This window comes from Rhincodon typus, chromosome 24 (assembly GCF_021869965.1).
Source record: "Rhincodon typus isolate 14 chromosome 24, sRhiTyp1.1, whole genome shotgun sequence".
NCBI lineage: Eukaryota > Metazoa > Chordata > Chondrichthyes > Orectolobiformes > Rhincodontidae > Rhincodon > Rhincodon typus.
In genome coordinates this window covers 6,933,280-6,951,252 of record NC_063355.1, presented here as the reverse complement: position 1 = coordinate 6,951,252, position 17,973 = coordinate 6,933,280, and the positions used below count along the sequence as shown (strand labels likewise).

Below are 17,973 nucleotides of genomic sequence, written 5' to 3'. Positions count from 1 at the left end.
CCTAGGTTGTCAAAACCATCAGATTTTAAATTTAATTTTTTTTAAAGTCTCTAAGTGCCTGATTTAAATTAATTAGTTGATATTCAAACTGGTTGCCTTAATCACAAAACAAGACTGCTGCCTGGGTTGCTAACCATACGGCCTTTGGACACAAATGTTTCAATTTCAGAAACTCTCTGTGCTTGCTGCTGGCAGACATTTTTTTTAAATTTCCAAACCTAGAAAAAGCACATCATCTTTTAAACAGATTGCACACTCTTCACCCTCTTCATTTTACAAACAAATTGTAATGTCCTGCCTTCCAATCCACAAGTACTGTACCCAAATTTGCAACATTTGAGATGGTCTTCCAGTGGCAGATCACCTGGGCTAGTGCACCACAATTGCTGTAAAGCCCCCCCAGCCGCACCCTTGCAGTCGCCACAACCACCTAGCCACAGCTGTAAATACAGTTTACCCTGTAATGGTGAGTAGACAGTTGTGCTGTGTTTTTCTTTTATTTCAGTAAGTGCTGACATGGCTCCTCAACACGAGTGCCCTTTCTCTCTCCATCACCAACAATGGCCTAGCTGAGACTCCTTTATCTCTGGAGGGCATCCTTAGTTGGAAAATAAGTATACCCTCTGGCTGCTAATTGGTCAATCCTGTGCAATTCAACTCCAGGTGAGTTCCTAATTATATGAAGTTCTGATATCCATTGTAGCAAGGATGTTAGGAACATGGGCAGTGCAGAAAAGAAGATAAATAATGCTCAAAAATTCATTATCGAAAGATTAAAGAGAACAATTAAAAGATCTGCTTATACAAAAGATAACTAAGACAATTAATAATTGAGACAGTAAGTACTGCGTCCTGAAGGAGTGTCACTGGGCTTAACGTTAACTTTACTTTCTCCCCACAGACCTAGCAATTTCTGTTTTTGTTTTCGATTTCCAGCATCCACAGTAATTTATTTTGTTATTAAGTACGTGGGGGTGGACAAGAGATCGGTCTGTTATTGTTCTAGAAAATCGCTTCAACTTCACATAGCACCAGAGCTTGCAACTGAAATGAGTTATGTGAACTGAGTTAGTGATGTGCATGGTGATTACCAGTTATATCAGCACTATTGGCACATATCCTGTGCAAGAATCTGAGAGCTGGAAGAGTTGTTTGCCTGTAAGTGCCAAATGTACTATAGTGTAAATAAAGGATTTTTAAAGAAATCTACTGGAGTCAGACATTAGTCAATTAGAGGTAGAAGAAAAATTTCCCAATCCAGAATAGGCCAAAGATAGCTGAAGAGCTATCCAAATATTATTACAAATGGAACGAAACCATCAACCAGCGACATTTTTTCCAAAAAAAACTGGGAGGGTTGTTCATTTTGTTTCGTGTACAGGACGTAGATCAGGCAATTCTAAGGACAGTGTGATTGATCCTTTCCTAGGCTTGGGGTGGGGAGAAGGTGGGAACTGTCATCTATGTGACAAGATCTTTTGGATCGTCACGCAATGTTGTTCCGATCGCGTGGGTCTTTTTCAAATCCCTCCGAGTTTAGAAATTACGCAATGCTAGTGACTGATGGACACAGAGGTGCAAAAGCAATAAGTTCCAAACCATTAACTTAAAATGTATGCACTAAATACGTGCTTAGTCGTTTATCATTTTTTTTGGTACTATTATCTGGAGAATGTAGATGTCACCAGTAGTGGTCACGAGTGATTTTTTTAAATCCATGGCGTAGCTAGCACAGCATCATTCCACTAGGCTGCCAAAAGAAAGTTTAATAAGTGTGCTAAGTAACTAGGTATTTGAAGGGCAATGTACTCCCTTGGAGCCCAATGAGGCTTTCTGTGTCAGGAGTATCTTGGAAAGTTTCAGCGTAACTGTGGCCATTGTGCAGATTTGTGCTCTTGTTTTTTACCCTCAAGCAAATTTATGACGAATGAATTTACAGCAATTCTCAATAATATTGCTAAATTATACATTAATTTAATCCAGCATTCGTCACGTTTCCAAGTTGCATTCAGCAAAACATCACTTACTCAATTGAAATCTCTCAATTGCACTACAAAAGCGACAAGAGGATGCAATTTTCCAGCATCGAAGCCCCCTCTGAGGGGACATTACACCAATTGTGCAGCCCAATCTGAACTCACTCGTCCTAATGTTTCATTTCTCCTCATTGCACTGTATGTTCTGTATGTTTGATCACTCGTCCTAATGTTTCATTTCTCCTCATTGCACTGTATGTTCTGTATGTTTGATTTTTAATCGAATTATTTGCTTCAACAAGAAGAACTTCCACCTTTGCATTTTGTTGAAAACGTTCAAAAACCATGATAGTTCATTGGTTTCAAAGTTTAATTTTCATCAATAAGAGTTAGAGTATAGAACATGTTTTATGCCTTCCTGGTCTCCACTTATTTGCACTGATTCCAGCTTCTTTCACCCCCTTTAATTAAGAAGAGTCGCAGGAACTTTTCAACATAAGCCGTAATTCCCAAGAGTTGCATTCAATTCACACTATTTTGTAACTCTCACAGACATCATCAGGCAAGACTTCACACGTGGACCCCTGCCGAAATACGAAGCCGCGCATGCGTGCTTCTCCCGGCCGACACGCGGGCTATGGCGTCACGGGGCCTCGAGCTCTGTGACGTCAAGCCGGTCTCCACGGTAACCGGGCCTCATCGGGGCGGCGGGCCTCGGGTTGTGGGTAGATGACCAGGAGCTGGTGAGTAGCCGAGCCTCAGGAGACCGCAACCCTGCACATAGACAGATGGCATTGGCTGCACCCGGGGTCGGGATATTGTCACTCCCCGCGGTGCACCCTGTGGCCACTTTCGATGAATCGGCTGCTTGGACCATGACACATTCCATCGGCTCATTGCTCATATTCCTGGACACAGCACTTTGCATCCCCATCGTATAAACAACACCGCCTTCACACATCAGTACTCATGGTTGCTATATGCCATTCGATGATAGCTGCACTGTGTAGTCGCGCACCATTTACCTGCTAAATATACATGCCCTTATTTCAGTGATTGTGCATCTTATTCATTCACAAGATGTGGATGCCACTCGTAACACCATCATCATTGTCCATCCCTCGTTGCCCTTGAGAAAGTGATGGTGAGTTATTCCCACAATGTTCTTGGGTGGGGAGTTTCTTGAGTAGATCTAGGATTTGGTCCCATCAAGGAATGGCGATATATTTCTAATTTGATGTGATATATGATTTTGAGCAAAGCTCGTTTGCTTTCCTTGTTCGTTTCGGTGGTACAGGTCGCAACTTTGGGATGTGCTGTCAAAACACTTGAAGATAGTATACACTACAGATAAGGTGGAAGAAATGAGCATTTAAATTGGAGGAAAGGGTGTCAATAAAGCAGAGTCCTCGACGGATAATATGGGACTTATTGATTGTTGACCTACAGCTGCTGTTCAAACTCCATATTCTAATACTGGGATTATCCATTCCTGTCCTATCGACTTTGTGTTATATATAGTGTGCCAGAAATTTTTATCCAAGTTATCATCTCCAGATTAGACTAGTCCAATATTTTACAACTTTTCTAGTTCAGAATTTGAAACATTACCCAAACCCAGCCACTTATGTTTTACCCATCTTTAAGTCTATCTTCCCAATCACCAACAATCTTTAATGCCTCTTCTTTAACAGCCATCACAATAATTTCAAAGATGTGTCCATTGTCTATGTATCATTCTTGCCCTGTCTTCTCCCTGTTACTGCATCCTCCTGGTTTATGTTAAATTGCCATTGATTCTTGTGACTCTGGCCTTTGAATTTGCTCTTTCTCCTTCAGCTATACCCACTCAACACTCTGGAAGTCCTGTGTAAATCTTTCCACCTTGCTACTTCTATCAGCTCCTTCAAAAACTTACTCCTGAAAACTTACTATGATCAAATGTTTGTCAAATCTACTGTTTCCTTCAAACACCTCCTATAAATCTTATCACATATCTATTGTGTCCAATCGGTGCAATCTGTGAAGTGCCTTGTTACATTTTATTCTATTAAAGATACAATATAATTTGTTATTTTTCTACATGTTGATGATAATACCTAAGCTGCCTTCTCATTAAAATTTTGGAGCAATGCCTTTGGGTAATAACCTTTATCAGTGTTGCATTTACATAATATAACAGGGCCATAGTTTTTTTTTAGATTTGAAATTAGAGCTACTTGTTCTGAATAGCCTTCTTCAAATATGCTTACCTTTTCGTTATTGCTGTGCCTCCAAAATGCCCAATAAAGATTTAGGCATAATAATCAGAAATGAATTTTACGATGTTCATCAACATTACTACCAATTTAATCCGTGTAACGAAAGACTACATAAAAACTGAAAGAACTGAGGATGCTGGGAATCAGAAACAAAAACAGAAATTGCTGGAATAGCTCAGCAGGTGTGGCAACATCTCTGATTTCTTTCCAGAGTTAACATTTCGGGTTGGCTGTCCAACTGTTCCTCTCTCTCTTTGGCCTCTATCTCCGCCTATCGTTTGCACCTTACCCCCTCCTCCTACCCTGTCTAATGCATAAAACCCGGCATTTTCCTCGTTACCATCAGTTCTGAGGAAGGGGCATTGGACCTGAAACATTAAATCTGATTTCTCTCCACAGATGCAGTCAGACATGCTGAGCTTTTCCAGCAATTTTTGGGTTTTTTTTGCTACGAAAGACTATATACATTTTAATTTGGATTACTCAAGTAGTCTTTTTTTTTCTTACTTTCCAGGGTTTGAAGTATAAAGTGAGGGTGCACTTACTAAAAACTAATGATATTGTGTCCAGCAAAGAAAGTGACTGTTGTCTGTACCTGACCCACCTACAGGTGACTGGAATCAGAATTCCTCTTGATCTGACTCCTCCTAGGAAGCTATACTCAACTGGGAAGCTCATAACCACCAACCCTACCATCTATCAACGACTCCTGTATTTTCAAACCATGATTCAATTGCTACTGACTGTAATGTATTCAATTTATGTGTTTTTTTACCAATGCAAAGGGAATATATATAGTAACATGCTAATTTTCTTTTGGGCTAGCACAGGGGACTGTATGCTCTCCAAAACTTGTGTTTTACAAGGGGAATCTCTCTGATAAGCTGTTTTACTCATCACTGTTGAGGAATTGTATAACCTTTATTTAGTGTTGTGTCCTTTGTGGTGATGAAATTGTGCTACATACTGATAAAATCATGTGATAAATTGGCTTGGAAACTTTTCCGAAACTGTTGGGAGGGTAGAGTTCCTCCGGGTACAGGGGTATTGAAATCATATTCTCTTTCTTCGTCAGGGTGTTTAAAAATTTTCTACACCAAACATGGAGAAGAAATCCTGCCCAATGCTGCAAAGGATCTGTATAAACATACAATGTTGAAATGACAGATGCTGAAACACCCCAAAGGATAATCATAATTGTTATTTCAGTTCTTGTTTATTCTTATTGCTTCAATATTTGAAAATAAACTTTGTATCTCAGTGAATGGCACAATGCATAACTCTCCAGTTATGATCTGATGAGAACAGTATATAGATCGATCATGACTTTCTTTGACTTGTATTTTTTGTTTTGTTGTTAAAGAACAAATTATTCTGCTTTGGTCAGACACATTGAGTCTCAAGTGTACTAAGGCAGACTTCTTTCAAATTCACCTTTGTCTATTTCAGTACCATTCATGTGTCGTCCATTTATCATTTGCAAATGCTGTATTTCATAGTTAACTGCATTATACTTAATATGCTACTGTTCTGCCCACTTAGGTTATTATCCAAATTATCTTGTATTTTCTGAGATACATTACTGACTCCACTGTCCTTCCTAGTTTATTATTATTTCCAAATTTGCTGAATTTATGAGTTTCAGAATTCAAGTCAGTGATATGAATTAGAGGTAGCAGTGGTTCTAACTTGAATTGGGATGCCCACAATATCTATTTTTGCCTGCCGTTCTGCCAATTTTTTTATATATTTCCAAGATTTACCCTAAAATCTTGTATCTGTTGATTCACGTGCTTTCACATGAAACCTTATTAAATGTCTTTGCAAATGATGTCCATGTACAGTATGTTCTTCTGCTTTCACCATATTAATTTCCTCATTTCTTTAAAATTAACCTGCTTAAAGTTATACATTTGGCACCTAATCTTTGATATTTCTGATCTTTGATGATTTCATGGACACTGTTTCCTAAGGTTATCATGATATCCGTTCTTTGCCTGGATGACATATGAATACAACTCAGATGAGCTCTAATCTCATTACTTTCCGCTCAGTCTGGTCCATGCAATACTGTACTGAAAAGCACTGCTTGAGTTTTCCAATTCATAGTCACACTTTGACAATTTCTGCTTAAATTTTAAAATTATTTTTGAGAATGATTTATAGTGCAACATTAATGAAAGTTCTCATTGAACGAAATTATCATTTTCACCCCAACATTGTCCACATTGAGATGGAGTCTGTCCAGTTATTGAATGGGAAATATGTTAACTGAGACATCAGGGAATTAGTTAGTTCTGCCAGTTGATATCTTACATAGGTATTAGTTATTAAGATTTTAATTAAATTTCCATTATTGATAAAGCAAATACCTAAATTCAAGAGATGGTTCCATTCTGGTCTATATCTCATCCATTTTGATTATGGTTTAAAAAAAAAGGCTACCCACCTAGTCATTATTCCAGGACTTCAATGTAACCTGATTTCACAAACTTTTATTGTGTAAGGATATCTGTGAGGATCCTCCAGCATCCTACATGCCTATTAGACCATTAAGCCTTGTATTGAACTTTGTTGTACTGTAAAGACTCCAGATACCACTTCTTTTTGCGATGAACACATATTTGCAACATGTGAGTTTTTTTTCACCTAATTTCTGACATAGGTTTGTTCTTTGTGTGCCCAACAGAACTGTAACAATTAGAGCATTCTGTGACATGGAGCACGAACATATAGCTTGCAATACAGTGCAATATCTTGAAGGCTGGATTGATGTGCTTGGTATGTACTATGCATGCAGTTGTGAACAAGATAATTCAGGTAAATATATCAAAGTATAACAATGAAGTTGTTTCCTTAGGGAATGGCCTGCTGAAGAAAACAACTCTCAAATCCAGCAGTAATCAACCTGACAACCCACAAGCTGGCCAAAATGTCAATATCTGGATAAGGACAATGCTTGAAAATAGGAAAGATATTGAAGCCCCCAAATATCTTAACTTCATGATAGGTAGTGGTGATGTTTGTCAGGTACGTAAAAGTTAATAAACAAATTAAAATAAACAATGTTCGGTTAAATTCAATGTATCTTTAATGTGAAGTAGTGCTTATATGGTTTGAATAAAGTTGCCACATTATATCAAAGAAGTGCCATTAAAAAAGATTTAGTCAATCCTATACAGAGTAGTAGGATGAACAATTTGGCTTTTTTTCACCTTGAAGACCAAAGCATCTGCACTGCCAAGGATTGGATTCACACTTATTGCAAGATTGACAAAATGGCTCACAATGGTCATGTACGTGCTGATTTTTTAAATATATAAACAAAGTGCTGGTGAAAGTAGCCAGTCTGGCAGCATTGTGTAGAAAGAAACAATGTTTTGAATCCAAAGAAGGGTCATATTGGACTTGAAACAAAAACACTGTTTTCCTCTTCACAGATGCAGAATCTGGCTCTTTGTTTTATTTCCGATCTCCCAACACCTACAGTGCTTTGCTCATACTGAATTTTTTTTAATGCTGCTGTCAGATATGTGTGATGTTTGCATTTATTGTTGACCCTGTTACCCCAAGATATTGATGGGCCTTCTTGAACTACTGCAGGTTTGATTTTATCATATTACGCAGATGGTGTTCCGTAGGGAATTTCAAGACTTTTACACCAGTCAGAGGGAACTTGGGGCTGATCATGCCATGAGCTTGTTGCTCTTGTTCTTCTTTGTTTGTGGGTTAGGACCTTCTGCTGTCACAGTAAGTTGCTGTAGTGCATTCTTTAAGTAACACATTGCGCTATGTTGGAGAGTATTGAGTCTTACGGCAAAGCCCCAAACAAGTGACAGCTCTTTCCTGAATAACTTCTGAGTTCTGTTGTGTTGTAGCAGCTACATCTATTAATGTGAGTAGTGAATATTACATCAGATTCTTAATTTGAACCTAGTGGATGGAGGAGAGGGTTTGAAAAATCATTAAAGAACACCCAAATTCTCTCCAGCCTTTGTAGTATATTGTTGCAATTACTCGTGTAGTAGAGCTTCTGAACAGTGTGACCTCAGAATGATGACTTTGGGGGATTCACTAATGTTGGTGCTGTTGAAGATCAGTGACAGGAAACTAGATTGTTCCTTATGGAAATTATTATTAGCTGAGAATTCAGCTCAAAATATCATTGTTTAGCTTCTGCTAATGGTTGGCTGTCTGGTTTATTATAGGAGGAATTGTAAATGGTGCTGAAAAGTGTAGCATCTTTAGAAAACAACCCTATTTCTGGTATATCAGAAAAAGGTCATTTTTGTCTTATGAGCTCCCCTACAATTGTTTGCTTTGAATGTAATGATTTGCTTTTGGCAACCATGATTTGCCTCAAGTGGTGCTCAACTAGTGGAGAGTTTTCCTCTTGATCTGTGTTGACATCAGGTTTTCTATGGTACTTTGATGCCATATTCAGTCAAACACTGCTTTGATATTAAGAGCAGCCACTCTCACTTTTCTGGAATTCAAATCTTCTTTCCATGCCTGGATCGAGACTCTGATGAGGTTTAAAGCTTGGAGCTCTGTAAAAGTGGTAAAGCTTTGATGAGCGTGTTACTGGTGAGCATGTATTTTTTGACACTACTGAGAGTTCTATTTCTTCACTAATAATAGGGATGAAGTAATTGGTCACATTTGATGCTACGTTTTGTCAATAGAATAAACCTCAGCAGTTTTCCATTTTGTGGCTAGTTATCACTGTTGTAGCTATATTGAACTAGCTTGGCATGTGGTCTTCAGCAGGTCTTCAGCACTAATACTAGGAGATTGTTGCCCTTTTCAATGTACTCCATTTCTCCTCAGTGTCACGCTAAATGAACTAAATTGGCTGTACACTGACATCTAAGATGGTGAAGGGGCTAAAATAGAATCATGTACTTGGCACATTTAGCATTTTTCACTGCAGATTCTGACATCAGATGCCAGAGACTTGCTGTGAACAATAATTCCAATTATTTCTAATTAATGATTGCCTCCAATTCACTTGACGTAATACACAGGACAGTGAGCGAATTGTAAATCTTCAATAATACTGAGCTGAAAATCATATGTTGATGTACGTACATTATAATGAAGTATTACTTTGTGGCACAAAACATAAGGTAAGTATATCTGATGATCATGTGGGAGATGTAGAAGTATTTCCGGAAAAAAAAGACACATTTTGTTGAAGCTTTTCTCAGAATTAACCTGCCCGGTTTAAAACCTAAACAAAGCCTGGTAGTTAACTGTCAATTGCTGCCTTATCATAGAACACTTCTACCAATCAGAATTTACTTGGCGGTCAGTCGGCATTCTCTTCTCATACATTGTTGATCGTTCCTTTATTGATATTCTTACAAATTGTCCTGTTGAGTGAAAGATGAAAAATTTTTACAAAATTAGACATTTTTCAACTCAAGTTCTGTAATACCAAATGACTATGTTTACATGTATTTATTAGTTGGCTTGCAGTACAGAGTGGTTGTCTAAAATTTGGTTTCTTGTGGGAAAACTTGGAGAGAAGTTTGCCAAGGACTGTGGACCTTCCAGCAGCAGTGATAATACAACAAACAGAAGGACCCTTGTGACAAAGCCACTGTTGATATTTATGTGGCAGGAATGATAAAAAGTTACATTTGAGTGAAACAGTCAAAAAAGCGCATCTTCAAATATGGATAGTCATTAACAGCTGTTCAAATATATGCTATAGGATAGGAAAAGACTCAGAATGTACTGACTAATAATTTCCTTTTAACACATTTCCAAACCTAATCCCGCATCATTTTACTATTTAACTTGCTTGACTTGGGAGCGGGCATCCTTTCCATGGCCCTCCAAGCGATAGATATTGAGAATTTAGATATATAATCTTGCCACTACGTTCCTCCACTTTCGATGTAGTAGTGTCTCAATGCACAGGACTCAGGATTCCTCAGGATAGAGTCCTAGTCCCACCATCTTCAGCTCCTTCATCAATGGCCTTCACTCCATCATCAGGTCTGAAGTGAGGATGTTCGTTGATGATTGCACAGTGTTTGGTACCATTCATGACTGCTCAAATACTGAAGCAGTCCATTTTCAAATGCAACAAGATCTGGATCCAACAATATCCAGGCTTGGGCTGACAAGTGGCAAGTATCATTAGTGCTGCACAAATGTTAGGCAATGACCATCTCCAATAAGAAATGATCTAATTATCAGCCCTTGATATTCAGTGGTGTTACCATCACTGAATCCCACACTATCAACATCCTGGGGATTACTATTGACCAGAAACTTAATTGGACTCGCCAAATACTCAGTGTAGCTACAACAGCAGGTTAGAGGCTAGGAGTATTTCACTTCCTGACTCCCCAAAGTCCTGTCCAGAATCCATAACATGCAAATCAGGAGTGTGATAAAATACTCCCCTGTTGCCAGGTTGAGTGCAGCTCCGATAACACTTAAGAAGCTTGAAACCATCCAGGGCTAAGCGGCCTGCTTGATTGGCACCACATCCATAAGCATCCATTCCCTCAACCCCGGCTCTCAGTGGCAGCAATGTGTGTTATCTACAAGATGCATTGCAGAAATTCACCAAATATCCTTAGACAGCACCTTCCAAACCCATGACCAAGGACAAGGGCAGCCGATACACGCGAACGCCTGCGCCTACAAGTTTCCCTCCAAATCACGCACCATCCTGACTTGGAAATATATCACCGTTCCTTCACTGTTGCTGGGTCAGAATCCTGGAATTCTCTCCCTAATGGAATTGTGGGTCAACCTACAGCATGTGGACTGCAGTGGGTCAAGAAATCACCTCACCACCACCTTCTCAAGAGCAATGAGAAATGCCCATGTTCCATGAATAAATAAAAAAAATACTCAAATCTCTGCCTTTGGGGCATCATTTTGCAGCTGTACAAGACATTGATGAGGCCACTTTTGAAATACTGTGTACAATTCTGGTCACCTTGCTGTAGGAAGGATTTTGATAAACTAGAAAGGGTACAGAAAAGATAACAAGGATGTTGTCGTCTCTGGAGGATTTGAGTTGTAAGAAGAGGCTGGATGGGCTGGGACTTTCGTCACTGGAGTGTTGGAGACTGAGGGGTGACATTTATAGAGGATTATAAAATCATGAAGGGCATAGAAAAGGTGAATACCCAAGGTCTTCTAACAAGGGTAAGGGAGTCCAAAATTAGAGGGCATATGTTTAAGGTGAGAGGGGAAAGATTTAAAAGGGACTTAAGGGGAAATGTTTCCACACACAGAGTGGTGTGTGTATGGATTGAATGCCAGAGGAAGTGGTAGAGGTGGGTACAATTGCAGCATTTAAAAGGCATCTGGATGGGTACATGAATAGGAAGGGTTTAGAGGGATATGGGCCAAAAATGGGCAAATTGAGATAGCGACATCTAGAAAAATATCCATATTACAGAGGAGGTGGTGCTGGATGTCTTAAAATGCATAAATGTGGATAAATCCCTGGAACCTGATCAGGTGTACCCTAGACCTCGGTGGGAAGCTAGGGAAGTGATTGCTGGGCCCCTTGCTGAGATATTTGTATCATTGATAGCCACAGGTGACGTGCCGGAACACTGGAGGTTGGCTAATGTGATGCCACTATTTAAGAGAAGTGGTAAGGAAAAGCCAGGGAACTACAGACCGGTGAGCCTGACATCAGTGGTGGGCAAGTTGTTGGAGAGAATCCTGAGGGGCAGGATTTACATGTATTTGGAAAAGCAAGGTCTGGGCAGGGATAGTCAACATGGCTTTGTGCATGGTAAATTGTGTTTCACTAATTTGATTGAGTTTTTTGAAGAAGTAATGAGGATTGATGAGGGCAGAGCGGTGGATGTGATCTATATGGACTTGAGTAAGGCGTTCGACAAGGTTCCTCATGGTAGACTAGTTAGCAAGATTAGATCACATGGAATACAGGGAAAAGTAGCCATTTAGATACAAAACTGGCTCGAAGGTAGAAGTCAGAGGGTAATGGTGGAGGGTTGCTTTTCAGTCTGGAGGCCTGTGACCAATGGTGTGCCACAAGGGTCGGTGGTGAGTCCCCTGCTTTTTGTCATTTATATAAATGATTTGGATGTGAACATAGGAGGTATGGTTAGTAAGTTTGCAGATGACACCAAAATTGGAGGTGCAGTGGAAGTGAAGAAGGTTACCTCAGAGTACAATGGGATATTGACCCAATGGGCCAATGGACTGAGGAATGGCAGATGGTGTTTAATTAGATAAATGAGAGGTGCTGCGTTTTGGAAAGGCAAATCAGGATAGGACTTATACTTTTAATGGGAAGGTCCTGTGGAGTGTTGCTGAACAAAGAACCTTTGGAATGCAGGTTCTAGGATAGTGAAGAAGGCATTTAGTTTGCTTGCCTTTATTTGACAGTGCATTGAGTATAGGACATTGGTTAGGCCACTTTTGGAATACGGTGTGCAATTCCGGTCACCCTGCTATAGAAAGGATGTTGTGAAACTTGAAAGAGTTCAGAAAAGATTTACAAGGATGTTGTCAGGTTTGGAAGGTTTAAGCTATAGGGAGAAGCTGAACAGGCTGGGGCTATTTTCCCTGGAGTGTCAAAGGCTGAGGGGTGACCTTATAGAGGTTTATAAAATTATGACGGCATGGATAGGGTAAATAGACAGGGTCTTTTCCCTGGGTGGGGGAGTCAAAAACTAGAGGGCAAAGGTTTAAGGTGAGAGGGGAAAGATTTAAAAGGGATCTAAGGGGCAACTTTTTCACACAGAGGGAGATGCGTGTATGGAATGAACTGCCAGACGAAGTGGTGGAGGCAGGTACAATTAAAACATTTAAAAGGCATCTGGATGGGTATATGAATAGGAAATGTTTAGAGGGATATGGGCCAAATGCTGGCAGATGGGATTAGATTAATTAAAGATATCTGTTCGACATGGATGAGTTGGACCAAAGGGTCTGTTTCTGTGCTGTACATCTCTGACTCTAAAAGGACTAGTTCAATTTAGATAACTGGTTGGCATCGGTGGATTGGACCTAAGGGTCTGTTTCTGTGTGTATGACTCTATGACTCTTTCAAAAAAAAAGGTGAGTATGATGGCATTAGATGATTATCTGGATAAAAATAGCACGCAATGGTATGGAGAAAATATAGGAGATTGGCACTAGGTAATAATGCTCGTTTGAAGAGACTGTGTAGGTTGGCTGGGCCAAATGATCTGCTGTGCCGTAGCAGTTTTGTGATTCTGTGAATGATCAATTTCAGTTCATGCTGTTCAGTAGGATTTGAGATTGAACCACGCTTAATTTCCTTGTAAAACCTTTCTCTTTCCAAGGCACTTGAGATCTGTGTTCCTTTGATGAAGCTAGAAGAAACTATTTTGATCCTTGCTGATGTGAGATTTTGTTCCCCAAATGAAGAATGGTAAGATTGGATGCATCATTGTTTAACAGTGAACAGTGCTCATGCCGTAGTTGTAGTAGAACATAAACTTGCCATCAGTTGATATTAATATGATAATGATATGAATATAAATAATGTGATTGACAGAGTAAACTTCCTGGAAACCTGCCCAGCTCTGACGACACAACTACAATTTTCGAGCCCCCTCGGTCTCATTTGTATCAAACCAGACAGCTGTACAGGACCAAATAGCTCCTAAACTGCTTATCAGATAGTCAGTGTCTGTGTGCTTGTTGTTGGAGAAAGAATGACAGGCAGTGAGTTAGTGTAGTAGGGCAGTTCTTCATTCTGGACAATTGTTTTGCTTGTTGTCTGTGAGGGTTCATACATTGTGAGATTGAGTTTGAAACTGTTTGGCCTTCATCCATTTAACCAAGGCTTTTGACTCAGTCAATGAGGATGTTCTATGGAAGACCCTGTCAAAAACCAGCTGTCCAGTGAAATTCCTCAACATGCTCTGTCTCCTCCACAACAAGACATCGGCGACCATCCTCACCGATGGTAATATGACAACCTCCTTTGAGGTCAAGGTAGGGATCAAGCAGGAATGTGTCATCGCCCCCATCTTTTTCTCATCTCCATCACCATTATTCTACATCTTGTCAAGAACAAGCTTCCCAGTGATGTGGTCACTGTCTGTGGACAGAAAACTTTTCAACCTCAACCAGTTGAAACCGACAAAGAAAATAACATGGGCGTTGCTTGGGGAACTTCAGTATGCAGATGGCAATGCCTGCTCTGCTCTGGTGGTAGAGAAACTTCAAACCTCGCTTAACGCCTTTGTGGAAACATACCACCTCAACGTCAAGCAGATTCAAATCCTTTACAAACCCATCCTTGGACAAGTTCTGGACTAAGCCTCCATTAGGATCAATGGAGAAATCCTGCATGGACAGGGAACATTTCCATTAGCTGAGAATCTATCTCTTTTCCAAGACTGATATCAATATGGAGATCCAATATGTGAGTGCTGCCTTCACGTTCCTAAAGAGGAGAGTCTTTGACAGCTGTGATATCCATGCTGATACCAAGATCCATCTGTATTAAGCAGTCATCCTGCTAGCTCTTCTAAATGGCACCAAAACCTGGGACTACATATTGACGCCACGTCAAGACCCTTGAGAAGTACCATTAATGTTGTTTAAGATGGATTCTCCGCAGCAGCTGGGAGAACAAGCATACTAACATCAACCTCCTTGAAGTAGCTAATAGTACCAGCATTGAGGCTGTGATCATCTGAAACCAACTCCACCAGGTTGGCCATGTGCTTAGGATGCCAGAGTTCTGAGTGCCAAAGCAAATCTTGAGGATAAAGGAAGCATCTTAAAGGGTCTCTGAAGGCTGCCATCAAGAAACACAACATAGATGTCATTGCATGGGAGACTCTTGTTCAGAAGGATCCGACTTGAAGGGACAAAATTCTCCGGGAACACTTGTCAGCAAGAGGAAGACAGAAAAATAACTGGAGGAAGGAATGCCAACAATCTCAAGGCCAATGACCACTTCCAGTTGTCGAAAACATCTGCCAATTGTGTGGTTAGAGATCTGGCTCTAGGATCAGACTCATCAGCTATGCAAGGATGCACCAGTCACATGGAATTTCATGTGGATAATCATGCTTGTTAATGATTGCCAGTGACAATGAGTGAAGTTAGGAGCCCAGGCTACTTTTATAGGAATTCCTTATCTTTACTAATTACACAAGAAAAATTCTAAATTTATCCTGAATTTTTTTCTCTATGGAAATGTTAAAGATAATATGTTGCACCAATTATTCAGATATTTCAGACAAATACATAGGTTTAAGGTGAGAGGGGAAAGATTTAAAAGGGATCTAAGGGGCAACTTTTTCATGCCAAGGATGGTTCGTGTAGGGAATGAGCTGCCAGAGAAAGTGGTGGAGGCCGGTACAATTACAACATTTAAAAGGCTTCTGGATGGCTATATGAACAGGAAGGGTTTAGAGGGATATGGACCAAAAACTGGCAAAAGGGTTTAGATTAATTTAGGATATGTGGTCGGCATGAACAAGTTGGATCGAAGGGTCTGTTTCCGTGTTGTACAGCTCTATGACTCTTAGGTCAGTGGTAATTCCTTTTCCTCACCCTTCACTGTGTCTTCTGATAAATCACCCAAGTATTAAAGCACTGGACAGAAGGCTCATTGAATGGCTCTTTTATTCTGTGCGAGTGTCTATGAGGCATAGAAACAGGGAGTTTAAAGTGAGTTTTCTCCTCTCGAAAATTGAAATGGTGTAACCTAATAATAATTGACACCAATGGAAAAGTTGCTGTGGGAAACTGATTCAGGGTTCAATCAGGCATCGAGCCAATAACACATTTGTGCCACAGGAGGTGATTGGCTGTTTGTAGCACAATGGTACTTCTGGGCCAGAAAGTCCACAGTCGAGTGCTATCTGCTGTGGAAATGTGTCATGTCTAAATAGCTTGATTTACCAGTAGTGTTCTACACGGATTGATGCTGCATCCACGTTTTTCATTTATATAAATGATTTAGATAAGAATATAGAAGACAGTAAGTTGTCTAACTGGTTAGTAAGTTGTGGATGATACCAAGATTGGTAGTATATTAGACAGTGAAAAAGGTTATTTAAGATTACAAAGAGATATTGGTCAATTGGATAAATGGGCTGAGGAGTGGCAGATGGAGTTTAATTGGATAAATCCGAATTATTTATTTTGATAAAACAAATAAGGGCACGACTTATACAATTCAAAGTAGGCCTTGGGTAGTGTTGTAGAACAGAGAGACCTAGGGTTTCAGGTATATCATTTTTTGAAGTTTGAGGTTGGTTGGCTCGCCGAGCTGGTTTGTTGTTCCGCAGACATTTCGTTACTGTGCTTGGTAACGTCCTCAGTGCAGCCTCTGATGTAGCGTTGGTGTGTTTTCCCGCCTGGTTTTAAACTCTGGGGTCCGTTGCCATGGATTGCCTCACTTCTGGGTTTCCTCCGTAGTGGAATGTATATGGGGTCGAGTTCAATGTGTTTATTAATAGCCTGCTTCGTGGCGTGCCATGCTTCCAGGAATTCTTGTGCTTTGGATGTTACCAAGCACGGTAACAAAACATCTGCGGAACAACAAACCAGCTCAGTGAGCCAGCCAACCTCAACACCCACAACCCGAGCTGCAGATCTACTCCAAAACCTTTTTGAAGTTTGTATTTCATTTAGACAGGCTGGTTAAGAAGGCGTTTAGCACACTTGTCTTCATTGCTTGGATCTTTGAGTATAGGAGTTGTACAAGATGTTGTTGAGTCTTCTTCTGGAATATTGTGTCCAGTTCTGATCACCCTGTTATAAGACGGATACTATTAAGTTGGAGAGGGTTCAGAGATTGACCAGGTTGTTGCTGGGAATGGAGGGTTTGAGTTATAAGGAGAGGCAGGATAGGCTGGGACTTCTTTCACTGGAGCTTAGGGGGTGACGGGTGACCATATAGAGGTTTATAAAATCATGTTTGGTATAGATAAGGTGAATGGCAGGTGTCTCTTCCCTAGGATGGGGAATTTCAAGACTAGGGGGCATATTTTAAAGGGGAGAGGGGAAAGATTTGAAAGGTTTTTTTTACACAGGGTGGTTTGTGTGTGGAATGAACTTCCAGAGAAAGTGGTGGATGTGGGTACAGTTACAATGTTTAAAGACATTTGGTTAAGTACATGAATAAGGAATGTTTGGAGGGATATGGGCCAGGAGCAGGCAGGACTAGTTTAGTTTGGGATTATGGTCAGCATAGACTGATTGGATTAAAGGGTCTGTTACCATACTGTATGACTGTATGATTATAACTTCTACTGCAGGAGGAGGAATTAACTAACTGCGTAGGGAAATGAACGCTGACATCAGTTCAGTTATGTACTGCATAAGAAACAGTGAATGAATGTCCTTATGTAATAAAGTGAAGACCTTTAAAGTATAGTAATTTCATATAATGTAGGATTGATCAGTTATGTAATAAAATGTAAGCTATATAACCTATTATCTCTATACAACAAAGATCATTTATTTTAATAGTATTCAATAAATGACTATATCTGGCTATTGTTAAGTCTTATCAGATCTGGGAGTTGGGCAACTCTTCCATTTTCTACTGGGAGAAAATAAATTAGGAACTAAACCTCTCCTGGCATCTATAGAGCTGGTGAACAGGCTGCAATACATGCTTGAGCATTTTGAATGAATCAGGCTTTTCTACCTGTGTCTCTCTCGTAAGCCAATGCATATTTAACTTTATTGACTACATTTATCCATGTAAATTGATTAGACACATT

At 40.0% G+C, this 17,973-nt stretch overlaps 1 protein-coding gene across 1 annotated transcript in view; it reads left to right on the top strand.

The window, feature by feature from the left end:
* The first annotated feature begins 3,026 nt into the window (after positions 1–3,026).
* Positions 3,027–17,973, top strand: part of LOC125485940 (peptidyl-prolyl cis-trans isomerase FKBP8-like) — a 28,102-nt gene continuing 13,155 nt past the window's right edge. Inside the window, exons 1-5 of the mRNA XM_048611387.1 lie at positions 3,027–3,120; positions 4,848–4,982; positions 6,927–7,018; positions 7,098–7,267; positions 13,558–13,646. Of these exons, the coding sequence (XP_048467344.1) occupies positions 6,955–7,018; positions 7,098–7,267; positions 13,558–13,646 (323 nt within the window). The 5' untranslated portion in view covers positions 3,027–3,120; positions 4,848–4,982; positions 6,927–6,954. The remainder of the gene's footprint in view (positions 3,121–4,847; positions 4,983–6,926; positions 7,019–7,097; positions 7,268–13,557; positions 13,647–17,973) is intronic.